At 41.0% G+C, this 16790-nt stretch overlaps 1 protein-coding gene across 3 annotated transcripts in view; it reads left to right on the forward strand.

The window, feature by feature from the left end:
* Nucleotides 1-16790, forward strand: part of RNF216 (ring finger protein 216) — a 181536-nt gene that overhangs the window by 65070 nt on the left and 99676 nt on the right. For all 3 annotated transcript variants that reach the window (XM_068524090.1, XM_068524091.1, XM_068524092.1), the window contains exons 8-13: nt 1368-1482; nt 5099-5238; nt 10709-10759; nt 12360-12497; nt 14505-14653; nt 15165-15243. In XM_068524090.1, the coding sequence (XP_068380191.1) occupies nt 1368-1482; nt 5099-5238; nt 10709-10759; nt 12360-12497; nt 14505-14653; nt 15165-15243 (672 nt within the window). The remainder of the gene's footprint in view (nt 1-1367; nt 1483-5098; nt 5239-10708; nt 10760-12359; nt 12498-14504; nt 14654-15164; nt 15244-16790) is intronic.

Consider the following 16790-nt stretch of genomic DNA (forward strand, 5'->3'; position numbering starts at 1 on the left):
GGGGGCAAGTTCCTTTCTCTTAAGCCTTGCTTCCCTCTACTATAAAATAAATAATACCTCCCTCAGAGGATTGTTGTGAGAATTAAATAAGTAAGGACTTGAAAGGGCCACATGTAGTGCTTAGCTTATAGGAGGCGCGGACAACGAATGGTAATTCCCTTCTGATTCCCAAACTTAGGAGCTTTGAAAAGGAAGGGAGGTAGGAGGTAGATTAAGATGCAAGGGTGATCCTTAGAAATCATGAATTCTGTCTGGGAAATGCTGAACTGCCAGCATGCTGGGTGGGGCCTGTGAGACATCCAAGTAAAAGCAATTCATTGGTTGGCTGAATGGACAGAAAAGGTGGGAAGTACGAACTGGAGAAGGGATTTTGAGAGTCGTCAGCATATGGAAGGTGACCTTACCAGCCTGGATGAGGTGTACCTAGAGAGACTGTCGGGTGAGAAGAGAGCCAAGGCTGCCTTGAGGACTCCCAACATGGAAAAACTAGGTAGAGCAGCAGGCAGCGAGGGAGGAGGAAGTCAGGAGAGTGGAGCAGGCAGCATTGTTGGTGCTGCTGAGAGATCCAGTGAGATGAGGAGTTAGCCCCGTGTTAGGAAGATTAGCAAGTGGAAAGGTGGGGTAGAGGCCAGATTAGAGGGAGTTGGCCGCTTGTGGGAGGCGAGGTGATGGAATGATATACAGATGGCTCTTTTGATAAGTTTGGCTACAAAGAAGAGGAAGAAGAAAAGGGCTGGTAGCTGGAAGAGGAAGGAGGTCAGGGAATGAAAGGTTTTCTTTTTTTTTTAAGATGGCAGAGACTTGAGCACCTTTAAATGCCTATTGGAAAGATCTAAAAAGGGGGAGATACTCCAGTAAAGATGTTAAAAAATAAAAAAAAAAATAAAAAATAAAAAGGGGGAGAAGCTAAAGGAATGAAAGAAAAGGGATTATCACTGGCATAAGAATTTTGCACTCCAGTGTTCAGTACAAAGTGGGGATGTGGGCGAAAGCAACGAGAATGTGGGGGAAGTGGAGGAGGGAGTGTTGACCAGGGAAACACCATGTAAGATGCTGCCTGTAAAATATAACGTGTACCCATTTGTTATGTGATTTAACCTGTGCTTATTTAAGGACAGCTTCAGTAGTTTCTATTTTCTTGTGTACCTTTATCAGTAAGCATTTTGGTTCTACCATTATAGCAGTTGTTGAAAGGGAAAATGAAAATAATGAAATGCTACCTGTTTATTTTGCTGCTGCCTTTTCTGGTAAGCCATGTAGGGAAAATGGCTGAAACTGAGTCACAACGAGATTTGGGGATTGCCAATGTTTCATGTACTTTTTTTGTCCCATTTACAGCGGTAACCTTTCCCTTTCTCAATTTTTAGGCCTTTTCTGATGCCATTAAAAAATGGCAGGAGCTGTCGCCAGAAACCAGTGGAAAAAGAAAAAAGAGAAAAGAAATGAATCAGTATTCTTACATAGATTTCAAATTTGAACAAGGTAATGGCCAAATGTGAGTGTTGCTGATGGTGTTTGCAGAGCAGTCTGCTCCCGCACAGCCCGGAAGGGGAGTCGTGGTGTGGCTGCTTAGAAATGCCCTGTTACAGCAGTCTGAGGAGTGTCACTGACATGACTGCTTTTTTTTTTTTCTTTTTTTTTTTAAATTTATTTATCTATATTTATTTATTTATTGGCTGCGTTGCGTCTTCGTTGCTGTGCGCGGGCTTTCTCTAGTTGTGGTGAGCAGGGGCTCCTCTTCGTTGTGGTGCGTGGGCTTCTTATTGCAGTGGCTTCTCTTGTTGGGGAGCATGGGCTCTAGGAGCCTGGGCTTCAGTAGTTGCAGCACGTGGGCTCAATAGTTGTGGCTCGCAGGCTTGAGCACAGGCTGAGTAGTTGTGGTGCACGGGCTTAGTTGCTCCGCGGCATGTGGGATCTTCCTGGACCAGGGCTCGAACCTGTGTCCCCTACATTGGCAGGCAGATTCTTAACCACTGCGCCACCAGGGAAGTCCGACATGACTGCTTTGATGGCACATCGGTGTTGTTAGAAAGTGGCTACGTTTGTCATCTTTCTGTTTAGGATACACCATGACAGGAAAATTGTGTGTAGTGTTAGATTCACATGTGGAAAAGTGTTTGGGGACATTCTTCAACTTGGGGGGAAAAGAGGTCTTGAAGGTTTGACAAGAATTAACCTTATCACTACATAGTAAAAGCTAGACCAGTGATTGATTGCTTACTGCAGAGGAGTCACTTACACACCTGAGAGAGTGGCTTCTACACAGAAAAAAACCAAACAGCTCTTAGACTGCCACTTAAGCTGTTTATTTAAAATTCTGTTATTCATATTGATGAAGTAACTGCTGAAAGCTCTTTCAAAGAGGTTACTTCAGGTCTAACTCCCCACCCCCCGCCAAGGTAAACTTGCTGAATTTTGCAACAAATTTGATCTTAGTTGCTTGTGTCTAAGAAAAGAGTCCACTTCAACTTTTCCTGTAGATTATGTCATAGATAAGAATATTTCCCTTTTCTTTTCTCCTATGTGTCTTTCCGTTACATCTGTAATTAATTTCATGACTTGACTTCAGGTGTGACTAAATGAAAAATCCATGAGATAGTTATAGAGTTGGAAAGTATTGAATTTTTGAACTCTTCAGGGTCTAAAAGAAAACATCCTAGGCTCTGACTTATAAGGTCGCCAAGCTACTCTGTGAAGCACTGCTCTCCTGACATGACATTCTCACAGGTTTGTGGCAGAATGAAAGTGGGGACAGTGTATAGGTAGTTTTTCATTCAGCTGAATTTATCCACAGTTTAGACTAGGCATCCCTAATACATAGTCATTCAGTATTTGTTTCTGACTTTCAGTGGTAGAGAAAAGAAAGTATCACTTCACAAGATGATCTACTCCCTTGTTGGTCAGCTATGTCTGTTAGAAAGTTCTTCCTTTATATCAAGCCAAAAATGTACCTTCCTGGGACTTCCCTGGTGGCACAGTGGTTAAGAAGCGTCTGCCAATGCAGGGGACATGGGTTTTGATCCCTGGTCCGGGAAGATCCTGCATGCCACGGAGCTACTAAACTGGTGCGTCACAACTACTGAGCCTGCGCTCTAGAGCCCATGAGCCACAACTGCTGAGCCCACGTGCCATAACTGCTGAAGCCCGCATACCTAGAGTCGGTGCTCCGCAACAAGAGAAGCCACCACAATGAGAAGTCCACGCACTGCAACAAAGAGTAGCCCCCACTCACTGCAGCTAGAGAAAGCCTGCACGCAGCAATGAAGACCCAACACAGCCATAAATAAATAATTAATTAATTTAAAAAGTAAAGACGCTCTGAAAAAATTTAAATACTTAGATGTGAATTTAATACATGTACAGGACTTAGGATGAAAACTACAAAACACTGAAGAAAGAAATCAAAGAAAATATAAATAAATGGAGAAACGTACTATGTTCATGGATTGGAAGACTCAGTGAAGATGTAAATCCTCCCCAAATTGGTACCATGCTTAATGTAATTTCTGTCAAAATCCCAGCAAGATTTTTTTGTAGATACAGGCAAGGTATCCTAAAATTATCCTAAAATTTATACGGAAAGGCAGGGTACTAGAATAGCTAAAATGATTTCTTTTTTTTAATAAATTTATCAGTAGTTTTGGCTTGAGGGCTCTAGAGCACAGGCCCAGTAGTGTGGCACACGGGTTATTTGCTCCGCAGCACGTGGGATCTTCCCGGACCAGGGCTCGAACCCATGTCCCCTGCATTGGCAGGCAGATTCTTAACCACTCCGCCACCAGGGAAGTCCCAGTGATTTTTAAAAAGAAGAATAAAGTGGGAGAAATCAGTCTACTGGATTTCAAGACTTACTACATAGCTACAGTGATTAAGACCAGGTGGTCTTGGGACTTCCCTGGTGGTCCAGTGGTTAAAAATCCACCTTCCAATGCAGGGAACACGGGTTCAATCCCTGCTTGGGGAACTAAGATCCCACATGCCACAGGGCAGCTAAGTACGAGCGCTGTAACGAAAGATCCTGCATGCCGCAACGAAGATCCCATGTGCTGCAACTAAGACCCAACGCAGCCAAAAAATAAAATTAAATAAATAAATAAAATAAATACTCTTTAAAAAGAAAACCAGGTGGGCTTGGCAGAAATATAGACAGATAGATGGAACAGAATAGAGAACCAAAAACTGGTTTTCTAAATAATCACTGAGAAAAAATATTAATTTTTAAAAACTAGTGAGAGTGAGCAAGAGAAAAGAGAGGAAAAATAAAACGTATCAGTGTATAGTAAATATTGATAAAATCAAAAGAGATTATCAAAAAGGTTTTTTGAGTAAATAGAAAATCTGGATGGAATAGACAGTTTTCTAGAAAATGTACATTACCAAATCAACCAAAGAAATACGAAACCTAAATCAGACCAACTGCAAGATTTGACATTTGTCATTTTGTTAGCTTTTATTCTAAGTGTTATTTATTGTAAATCTAGGTACTGCTCTTTTCTGTCTTTGAAATTTTCAAAATAAAAAAAATTTTTTAAATATACATGTAACACATGTGCATCTACCAGAATGGCTGAAATTAAAAACTGATGTCATCAGGTGTTGAGGACAATGTGGAGTGATTGAAACTCACATACATTGCTGGTGGGGGGAGAGTGTAAATTGGAACAGACACTTTGGAAAACTGGCACTGTTTTCTAAGCTGATCCAGCAATTCTACTCCTTCACGTATACTCAGCTGAGTTGCAAGCATATGTATAGGAGCCCTGGTCATAATAACCCAAAACTGTAAACCTGCCTGTCCTCAGTAGTGAATGCACAATAAATTGTGGTATATTCACACAGTGCAGTACTGACAGGCTAGGAGAGACCTTCCAGTTGGATTATAATAAGCAGGAGCGAGGGAGGGGTGGAGAGGAAGAAAGTCGGGAAGTGCGTGGAATGTTAGGGAATGGTAAGGAGCCCAGTTTTCCCAAAGAGAATATGTTATGGGAAAGTCACTAAACGTCCTCTGTAGGACCAGGCCACAGAGGACTGGGATGGCTGCCTGGATTCCTAGCAGAACAGTTGCCTGCATGATTTTGCATTGTCATTTATCTTCTAGGTGACAAAAAAATAGAAAAGAGGATGTTCTTTCTGGAAAATAAGCGGCGACATTGTAGGTCTTATGACCGGCGTGCTCTCCTTCCAGCTGTGCAGCAAGAGCAGGAGTTCTATGAGCAGAAAATCAAAGAGATGGCAGAGGTAGGAAGATGTGCTTGGAATGTGTTTCTGGGATTCTGGTTTGCTGTTAGGGTGTAGTATAAAACTGTCTTATAAGATTTGCCTTTTCTTTCAAGTGATTCATTTGAATAAACTGTAAAACTTTTAAAAGGAAAACAAAACTAGATTTTGTAATGATACTGACTGAAGTTCACAGTTTCATAAATCAGATTTATGTTAGAGAATTTTAATTGGAGCTTAGTAAACACATCTGTTTCACCTCCTTCACCCTCTAATGGTGGAAATTAGAGGAAATGGAGGAAAAAACAGAGAGAGATTCCATTTAGCTCTTTAATTCTTCCAAATGTACTATGAAGTGTGCAGGTCAACTGGAATATACATATATTGGTTATTTAATACAAACAGACCTCGCAGATATTGCGGGTTCAGTTCCAGACCACCGCAATAAAGTGAATATTGCAATAAAGCTAGTCATACGAATTTTTTGGTTTCCCAGTGCATAGAAAAGTTATGTTTACACTACACTGTAGTCTGGTAAGTGTGCAATAGCATTATGTCTAAAAAAAACAATGTACATGCCTTAATTAAGAAATACTTTTATTGCTAAAAAATGCTAACCATCATCTGTGCTTTCAGCGAATCATAGTCTTTTTGCTGGTGAGGGGTCTTGCCTCAGTGTTGTTGGTGGCTGCTGACTGATCAGAGTGGTGCCTGCTGAAGGCTGGGGTGGCTGTCCAGATTTCTTAAATGTGACAATAATGAAGTTTGCTGAATCAATCGATTCTTGCTTTCATGAATGATTTCTCTGTAGCATGCAGTGCTGTTTGATAGCATTTTACCCACAGTAGAACTTCTTTCAAAATTGGAGTCAGTCCCCTCAAATCCTGCTGCTGCTGCCTTATCAACTAAGTTTATGTGATTTTCTAAATCCTTTGTTGTCATTTCAACAATCTTCATAGTATCTTCACCAGTAGTTTCCATCCCAAGAAACCACTTTCTTTGCTTATCAATAAAAAACAACTCCTTGCCCGTTAAGGCTTTATTATGAGATTGCAGCAATTCAGTTCTAATTCTAGGTCTCTTGCTGTTTCTGCCACATCTGCACTTAATTTCTCCATTGAAGTCATCCACACGTATTGGGATCAGCTTCTTCCAAACTCCTGTTAGTGTTGATATTTTGACATCTTCCCGTAAATTATGAATGTTCCTCTTTGCATGTAGGATGGTGAATCCTTTCCAGAAGTTTTCAATTGACTTTGCCCCAGATCCATCAGAGGAATCACTATGGCAGCTATAAGCCTTACAAAATGTATTTCTTAAATAATAAGTCTTGAAAGTCAAAAATTACTCCTTGATCCATGGGCTGCAGAATGAATGTTTTGTTAGCAGGCATGAAAACATTAATCTCGTTCATCTCCGTTAGAGCTCTTAGGTGACCAGCAGCATTTCAGTGAGCAGTAAAGGAATATTTTGAAAGGAATCTTTTTCTGAGCAGTAGTTCTCAACAACGAGCTTAAAATATTCAGTAAACCATGTTATAAACAGATATGCTATCGTCCAGGCTTTGTTATTCCATTTATAGAGCACAGGCAGAGTAGATTTAGCCTAATCCTTAAGGGCCCTAGGATTTTTGGAATGGTAAAAGGAGCACTGGCTTCAGCTTCAAGTCATCAGGTGCGTTAACCCCTAACAAGAGAGTCAGCCTGTCCTTTGAAGCCAGGCATTGACTTCTCCTCTCTAGCAGTGAAAGTCATAGATGGCATCTTCTTTCAATATAAGGCTGTTTTGTCTACATTTGAAAATGTGTTGTTTAGTGTGGCCACCTTTCATTAATTATCTTAGCTAGATCTTCTGGATAACTTGCTGCAGCTTCTATGTCAGCATCTGCTGCTTCACCTTGCACTTTTATGTTATGGAAATGACTTCTTTCCTTAAACCTCAGGAATCAACCTCGGCTAGCTTCAGATTTCTGCAGTTTCCTCACCTTTCTCAGCCTTCATAGAATTGAAGAGAGTTAGGGCCTTGCTTTGGATTAGGCTTTGGCTTAAGGAAATATTGTGGCTGGTTTGATCTTCTGTCCAGACCACTGAATCTTTCTCCATATCAGCAGTAAGGCTGTTTCACTTTCTTATCATTGTGTGTTCATTGGAGTAGCACTTTTAATTTCCTTCAAAAATTTTTCCTTTGCATTCACAACTTGGCCAACTGTTTGGTGCAAGAGGCCTAGCTTTTGGCCTGTCTCAACTTTTGACGTGTCTTCCTCACTAAGCTTAAATTGTTTCTAGCTTTTGATTTAAAGTGAGGTGGGCCACTCTTCTTTTCATTTGAATGCTTAGAGGCCATTGTAGGGTTATTAATTAGCCTAATTTCAGCATTGTTGTGTCTCAAGGAATAGGGAGGCGGGAGAAGAGGGAGAAGGATGGGGAATGGCCAGTCAGTGGAACAGTCCAAACACACATGACATTTATCAATTAAGTTCATTGTCTTATATGGGTGCAGTTCATGGCACCCCAAAACAATTGCAGTGGTAACATCAAAGATCACTGATCACCATAACAAATACAGTAATAATAATAATGAAAAAGTTTGAAATATTGTGAGAATTGCCAAAATGTGACCAGAGACGTGAAGTAAGCAAATGCTGTTGGAAAAATGGCACTGACAGACTTGCTTGATGCAGGGTTGCCACAAACCTTCAGTTTGTTTTAAAAAAAAAAAAAAGGCACTATCTGCAAAGTGCAGTAAAATGAAGTGTGCCTATATGTGTTTTCTAGACCAGCAACTCTCAAATTTGCCCCATGGACCCCTGGGTTTCCCAAGACTCTTTAGGATGTCTGCGACGTCAGATCTCTTATCATGATAAGACGATATTTACCTTTTTCACATTGTTGAATTTGTACTGAGGAACAAAAGTAATGGTGCCTTAGCATGAATCAAGCCAGTGGCACTAAACTCTACTGGAAATCATTACTTTCTTCACCACCATGCACTCACATTTAAAAAAACAACAAAAAAAGCCCATGTCGTCTAAAAATGTATTTGATGCTTTGATGAAGCAGTAGAAATTATTACTTTATGAAATTTTAACCCTTGAAAACATCTTTTCAATACTCTGTATGACAAAATGGGAAGTACAGTTGTCCCTCCGTATCCATAGGGGGTTGGTTCCAGGACCCCCACCACAGATAACAAAATCTATAGATGCTCAAGTCCTTTGTATAAAATGGCATAGTATTTGCATATAACCTACACACATCCTCCCGGATACTTTAAATCATCTCCAGATTACTTACAACACTTAATACAATGTAAATGCTCTGTAAATAATTGGCAGTACACTGTAAATTCAAGTTTTTCTTTTTGGAACTTTCTAGAATTTTTTTTCCCCCAGATATTTTTGATTTGAGGTTGTTGAATCTGTGGAATGCAGAACCTGCATATATGGAGGGCCGAATGTATGCATTAAGTGCTTTTGCTGCATACTGACTGTGATGGTTTTCTCAAGGAGAAACATTTGTGACATCGAATTGCAAGCTGCTGAATTAGGTCCTTCTCCCTACCCCCCCCCCCAAAAAAAACCACCATTTTTACTTGAAAAAATGACTGACAGAAAAACTATGATTATTCAAAATTAGGTATTTAGCAGGAATTTTCTCAAAAATGAATGAAGTGATTATTTATGTCCAATGATAAAATTCTGGATCTCAAACAGAAATTGGAATTTTGGAGAATTGTCATCTTGATCCATCCGTCATAGAGTTACCTGTGACTGTATGTTACTTTAAAATCTGTTAGTGTAGCTTGCAGTTCGAATAGATCTTTCACCCATGCATGATTTTATCATAAACACCGATTCACTGAGTTATGTAGACCTTCCAGATGTTGGCACATTTCGCAGTATAGTATCAAGACACCACATTTGCTAATATCACTGCCAGTCTCATCAGAGAAGTGTTGAAGTATTGGCAACATGGTTGTGGTCATCTTTTTGATGTCCAAATTGTCCCTTCTTTGGCCAGTGGCGTCACCTTCAAGTTAGTTCCGCTGTCCTGGACCTAGTCGTCTTTGACAGTATCCTTGTTTTCTGGCATACCTGGTGACCCAGGTTCAACTTCTGCTTTTCCTAACCTGGACCTGGAATCACCAACTTTTCCAAGGTGTCATATTTTCTTTTAGTGGAAATTCATACTGAGGTTTTTTTTTTTTACTTCTTTCATTTTATGTAAGCATTTCTTTTCTCCTATGCTGAAAATCTTGGCTCTTAATTACATTACCATAATGGCTTATTTCCTTTATCCTATGTTGTATACTTAGTAGATCCCAAATAACAACCCAGTATTATTACCAATAATGCTAAATACGGTCTAGGATTTATTTATAACTTAGATTAGGAATTTGAAATTAAAATATTATAAAGTTACTTGAAATAAGTGTGGTTATGCCATTAACTTGGTAAGCAAAGAAGTTTATTTGTTTCTGTTTAAGTTTTAAGGAATTGGTTTTTAATTTCTTTTTCATTTAATTCTGTTGTTCAGTTATGTAAAGTATTTTTAAAGTCAAAACTATAAAACAACATTCAGAGAGATCTAGCCTCTGTCCTGTCTGTCCTCCCCATGTCCTCTAACTCCCTCTATACATAACCATTACTAATAGTTTTTGGTTTGTCTTATTTTATGTAAAAGCATATATGTATATATATATTTATTTTTTTAAACCTTTCTTATTAAAAGGTACACACTGTTCTACCCTTGCCTTTTTCACTTAACTGTGCTTCTTGGCGAAGACTCCACGGCAATCCATGGAGATTTTTCTCTTTCCTTTTTAAAACTGCCTAGTGTCCCATTGTCTGCAGTACCAGAGTTGATTCAGTTATTCCCCTATTGAGGGACATTCAGGGTTGTTTCCAGTTTTTTGCTATTATAAATAGTGCCATGATAAATAACTTTGTGCATACATCATTTCATATTTCTGCCCCAGGGTAACTTTGGAATAGATTCCTACAAGTGCAATTGATGAATTGGAGTGTAAATACTTACGTAACTGTTATATGGTGCCAAATTCCCTTCCATAGTGGTGGTACTGTTTTGCATTCCCACCAGTAATGTACAAGAGTGCCTGTTTCCCGCTAACCTCACCAACAAAGTATGTTGTCAAGCTTGGTTTTTACCCATTCAGTTTTTTTTGTTTGCTTATGCTATTCTGTACTCTTCCTAAGTGTTTTATGTCAGTCTTTTATTCCTTCTATATTTTGAGTCAGATTTAAGGAAGTTTTCCCCATATATTCTAGTACTTATATGGTTTCCTTTTTCATGTGTAGTGTTCTGATGCATTGTAAATTTACTCTCAGGTAACTTTTTAAACTACTAAACTATGTAACTGAAGAGATGACTATTAGTAATAGGGTTTTTTTATGTTTATGAAAGTAAGTGCTTAATGGTTTGTGGCATCTTGACTAAATTTGCATCTGCGTGTATGGTTTTTTGTTCCTCAGCATGAAGACTTTTTGCTTGCCCTGCAGATGAATGAAGAACAGTATCAAAAGGTAGTTAAAATCTCACCAATCAATTTATTCTGGGTATTTTCATTAGCTGTTTTCTCTTCTCACATTTCCTGAGCATTTTGATGACATATTGGTTCCTGTATAACCTTTGCTGTTGATCTGCTGAGTCTGAGCTTCAGCTAAGTTACAGTCAGGTATTTAAACCATTATAGTCACTCTTGCTTCCAAATTGGATCAGATTTGGAGGGAAGATAATATTGTTAGAGTCGTGCCTCTTAAAAAACATTGCCTGGAATCCATTGGATAGACTCTTAGAGCAAACTTTAGAATTCACATATCACTTATAGAGTTAGAAGGAAGAGATGTGTCTAACCTCAGGACCAGATGGCTTTTGTATGATGTCAGCCATCCTCATGTAGTGGCCTTTTCTAACATGGTAGAAATGGACTAGTGACTGGACCAATCACTGCCCTTAATAAAAAGTGTAAGTTTCCTGGTACTCGCAGTACTTGAGATGCTGCTTTATATAGCTTCAGTAGTCACTTAAGATAAAGCTTGGGCTGAGTCGTGACCCCATCGCACTCTTGTCTTATGATAAGGAGCAAAATCCAACTTTTTTTTTTTTTTTTTTAATTTATTTTTGGCTGCGTTGGGTCTTCATTGCTGCGCACAGGCTTTCTCTACTTGCAGCGACCAGGGGCTACTCTTCGTTGCGGTGCATGGGCTTCTCATCATGGTGACTTTTCTTGTTGCAAAGCACAGGCTCTAGGCGCGCGGGCTTCAGTAGTTGTGGTGCACGGGCTCAGTAGTTGTGGCTCACAGGCTCAGAGCGCAGGCTCAGTAGTTGTGGTGCACGGGCTTAGTTGCTCCGTGGCATGTGGGATCTTCCTGGACCAGGGCTCGAACCTGTGTCCTCTGCACTAGCAGGCGGATTCTTTTTTTTTTTTTTTTTTTAATTAATTAATTAATTAATTTATGGCTGTGTTGGGTCTTCGTTTCTGTGCGAGGGCTTTCTCTAGTTGCGGCAAGCGGGGGCCACTCTTCATCGCGGTGCGCGGACCTCTCACCATTGCGGCCTCTTCCGTTGCGGAGCACAGGCTCCAGACGTGCAGGCTCAGCAATTGTGGCTCACGGGCCTAGTCGCTCCGTGGCATGTGGGAGCCTCCCAGACCAGGGCTCGAACCCGTGTCCCCTGCATTGGCAGGCCGACTCTCAACCACTGCGCCACCAGGGAAGCCCAAGCAGGCGGATTCTTAACCACTGCGCCACCAGGGAAGCCCGAAACTTTTTAAATAATATCCCTCATGCCACTTGTCCCTGACTGTTATGTTAACATCTGATTATAGATGTTACTGTTCTGCTGGTACCATGGAATTCATGAATATGATAACTTTATACAAAGGATGATACCAAAAAATACCCAAAAAAAAACATGAAAATCTCACTGTCTTTAGCTACGTATTAATATTTGTACTAGCATCTTAAGCTAGATTTATACAGCGAAAACAGCTCACGATTGTTTTATGGCTTCTAGGGATTGCTTTTCACCTCAGAATGTGTTTGGGGGTGGGGGAATATGAAACATGGCTGCCCCCTCTACTTGAGTGTAGGGAATTTCATGTGCGTTTCTGGTGGCTTGCAGGATGGCCAGTTGATTGAGTGCCGCTGCTGCTACGGGGAATTTCCATTTGAGGAACTGACGCAGTGTGCAGATGCTCACTTGTTCTGCAAAGAGTGTCTCATCAGATATGCCCAAGAGGCGGTCTTTGGATCTGGAAAGGTAAGAACCGTACAATGTGTCCATACATAGGAAATACAGAGTTTGAGGACACCACATTTATAGACAAGTGTAAATACCTCATGGAAGTGCCTTTTCTGAGGTGATGTGGAACTCTGCTAAGACATGCTAATGTGTGTGATTCCTAGACAGCCTTTGATTTGTGTGATTATGTTGATTTGAAGCACAGCAGATTTCTTTTCAGGGAATGGTTTAATTCTTCCATGCTCTCATACCCAGCTCACTGGAGCACCAGCTTCTTCAGTCATCTTCTGTTTGAAATTAAAATGAAGGATGAACTCAAAAAGAGAATCTTGCAGGCTGTTTGAATATATGAGGCTGCAAATTAGTATTTTTTTAACAAAATTTTTAAAACATTTTATATAGTTGTATTAAAATGAATAATATTTTATACAAGATTATATTTCTCTGTCCAAAGTCAGTTTCTCTTGACACCAACATACAATATGGAAAGGAGTTTTGTTTTGTCTTAATGAACACTTAAAAACCAAAATTGCTTTTCATAAATGCCTCACCAATAATCAAACCACTTGACATCAATTATTCTAAAATCAGTTGTAATTTAGTCAAGGACTGAGTAGCAGGGTTTTTTTTTTTTTTTATTTTGTGTAATGTCTTTCTTTTCCAACTAGAATGTAAGCTCCATGAGTTTATTCTGTTTCCTGTTGTGTTTTTTTTTTGTTTTTGTTTTTGTTTATTTTATGGCTGTGTTGGGTCTTCGTGTCTGTGAGAGGGCTTTCTCTAGTTGGGGCAAGCGGGGGCCACTCTTCATCGCGGTGCGCGGGCCTCTCACTATCGCGGCCTTTCTTGTTGCGGAGCACAGGCTCCAGACGTGCAGGCTCAGTAATTGTGGCTCAGGGGCCCAGTTGCTCCGCAGCATGTGGGATCTTCCCAGACCAGGGCTCGAACCCGTGTCCCCTGCATTGGCAGGCGAATTCTCAACCACTGCGCCACCAGGGAAGCCCAGCAGGGGTTTTTTTGTTTTTTGTTTATAAATGTATTTATTTATTTATTTTTGGCTGCGTTGGGTCTTCGTTGCTGCGGCGGGCTTTCTCTAGTTGCAGCGAGTGGGGGCTACTCTTCGTTGCAGTGCGCGGGCTTCTCGTTGTGGTGGCTTCTCTTGTTACAGAGCATGGGCTGTAGGCGTGCAGGCTTCAGTAGTTGTGGCACGCGGGCTCAGTAGTTGTGGCTCGCGGGCTCTAGTGCGCTGGCTCAGTAGTTGTGGCGCACGAGCTTAGTTCCACGGCATGTGGGATCTTCCCAGACCAGGGCTCAAACCTGTGTCCCCTGCATTGGCAGGTGGATTCTTAACCACTGCGCCACCAGGGAAGTCCCCTAAAGAGCAGTTATTGAGCAGAGTGGTTGTGATTAGCAGAATATAGGCATAGTTTAAAGATATTGCAAGTTCGGTTCCAGGCCACTGCAGTAAAACAAATATCACAATAAAATGAGTCACACAACTTTTTGATTTCCCAGTGCATAGAAAAGTTATGTTTACACTATACTGTAGCCTATTAAGTGTGCAATAGCATTTTGTCAATCCCCTCCCCTCCTACCACTCATCTCTGCCTTTCAAGAAGTTCGGAACTCCAGCTTTTCCACAGACTGTAGAGGGAATCAACTTGCTTATCATGAGTATCTGCTTTTCAGACACTGAGCTGTGACTTTCCTCCTCTAATCTGCTAAGCGATTTATCCTTCCTCATCTACTTCCCATCTTCATATATTGTGGTTTAGGCTGATAGACGTCCTCTGGTAGAATCAAAGATGGACTTCGTGTTTTTGTTTCATGGTTTTCTTGTTTTGAGTGTGGTTTCTCAGAGAAGAGGGGACAGAAGAGGGGACCTTTACCATCTCAGAGTCTGTGTTCCAAACCACGATTTATTTGCTTCCCATTGAAAGATGCATTTAACCACTGAGGTTTTTTTGTGTTTCTGAAAACTTGGTTAAATTTTTTTTTTCCCTTTGCCTCCTGACCGTATCATTCTAGTCAGAGCTCAGCTGCATGGAAGGCAGCTGCACATGTTCATTCCCAACCAGTGAACTGGAGAAGGTGCTTCCCCAGACCATCCTGTATAAATACTATGAGCGAAAAGCAGAAGAAGAAGTTGCTGCAGCCTACGCTGATGAGCTTGTCAGGTGAGTCCTCAGAGTCAGAGTGTCACCTGTCAACTCATTCCTTGTTAGGAAGACTGCCTGGGCCCTTTCATTGGTGATGAAAATTCTGTAACAGAGCTCTAGCTCCAGGTTTTCTGGCATTTCTTGCTTTTAAATAAGAGAATAATTGTATTGATAGAAAAATTTGCAGTTCATATTTTTACCTACATTCCTTGGCACCTCTTAATCATCTGGCTTATAGGTACAGTCCTTGTGCGTTGGGTTAGAGGAAAGATGACGTGTGTAAGGAGTTCTCAGAAAGGTATGTTAAATATTGAGTGGTTTGCACTGAGGCAGGACCCAGAATGGCACCTGCATTTCCTGGTGAGAGCCCGCACAAAGCAGAGCCTCAGTCCATGTTTTAATGAAAAGTTAAGGAGCAAAAGGAGGTGTGGCTGTCCAGCTGAAAACTCCATCTTAGTATGAATAATCACATGGAACAAATCAGGCTTTAATATTCTGAATAATATTCCTTCTGCTGTTTTGATTCTAGGTGCCCCTCCTGCAGCTTTCCTGCTCTGTTGGACAGTGATGTGAAGAGGTTCAGTTGTCCCAATCCTCGCTGCCGAAAGGTAGGGAGGCAAATATTTTTTCTAGATTCATAGTTGAACTATGGTATTATGGACTGCCTTTGTGGCACAGATATGTGCTGGTTATCTGCATGCTGACCCATGAGGAGGATTTGAGTGCTCTCCTTTTCATGAAAGCAAGTGAAGATTGGTTCTTTGTGAATGGCAGTTGACTTCGTTGCAGAGATGGGGGCCACTACGGAATTTTAATCACATAGCTCTGGATCCCTGTTTTATGCCATCTTCCTAAAGGGCAGATACTGCAGTGTAAAATGTGAAGGGTTCTGTGTTTCTTCCACTGTGCCAGTATTTTTCTTGCTTGCTCTTTCACCACCCTCTTGTGCTCAAATACTTCTTTTCTGTGTGCGCACATGAGCGTGCACACACTTCCTGCCACTTGCAAAGTCCAAGTGGTGTTTCTTTGATTAAAGAATTGGGCATCATGGTGGCATCTCTGTCACATGCGGTAGATGATTCACTCAGCTGTTCACATAAGGACTGATTGTGTCAGGTGAGACCAAAGCTGTCTAGTCGCCTTTAGTCGCCTTGCTGCTGAAAATCTTTCTTCCCTTTAGACTCCTATTCCGTGAACTAAGAATGTCTTGATATTGGTCAGCCATTTATAAGCCACTTAAGAGTTTTTAAGGAATATAATATTGGCATCCACATAGACACAAGTGTGTTTTAAGCTGTTTTCCTAAAATAGAATGATCAGAGTTGAATATTATAATATCTCCGCCTTTTGGGGAGTGAAGAAATGAAAGTAGATATTGGAAAAGGAAGAAGAAACTACACTGATAGACTAAAACCTTACTCATTTTGTTTTCAACATTAACATTTCTGTGTAAAATCTGGATATTTTCTTACAATTGATGTATCCATTAGTAATTTGTCCCCACCCCAGGCTCTTGCTATAACAAATGTTTCAGTAGTCTCTGGAATCTTGGAGCTAAGAAAGCAGACTCACTGACTGTCCTGTGTGCTTCCAGTGTGTTCAGCTCTAGAATGCCTGGGAAGGCAGTGCCTGAACTAAGATACAGAGAGCAAGGGAGGTAGCCAAGGGAAGAAAAGGGTGGGAGTAAAGTGAAAGTGAAGGTGTGGAATGTTGTAGGTCCAAGGAGCAGTAGTATCCTGGACACTCACTGGTACTGGGAGTGTGAAGAGAAAGGCTTACGAGCTGGGAGGGGCCAGGGCCATGCAGGCCTTCAGCACCATTCTGAGGCAGGAGGATAGGGGAGTGAAAAGGCAGGGAGATCTGTTTGGCTGTTGAGTAATCAAGGTGAGAGATGCACATCACTGTCACCCCCCTCTGGAGTCTCCAGGAATTGCTAGTTTGAGCTAGGAATTATATTTCCTGGTAAGATTCCAAATTAGACCTTGCCAATGAAAGTGCTCATATATGATTTGGAATGCCAGAGACAGTTATGTCTCAGGGTAGTACTTATGAGTCTAAAACAGCATCCCGTGAGTATTTTGAGAATATCCAGCCTGGGATATCAGTAAAAGCCTCCTAGAGGCTCTTAAGATGCTAGGCAGAAAACCCAGATATT

This window comes from Eschrichtius robustus, chromosome 16, assembly GCF_028021215.1.
Source record: "Eschrichtius robustus isolate mEscRob2 chromosome 16, mEscRob2.pri, whole genome shotgun sequence".
NCBI lineage: Eukaryota > Metazoa > Chordata > Mammalia > Artiodactyla > Eschrichtiidae > Eschrichtius > Eschrichtius robustus.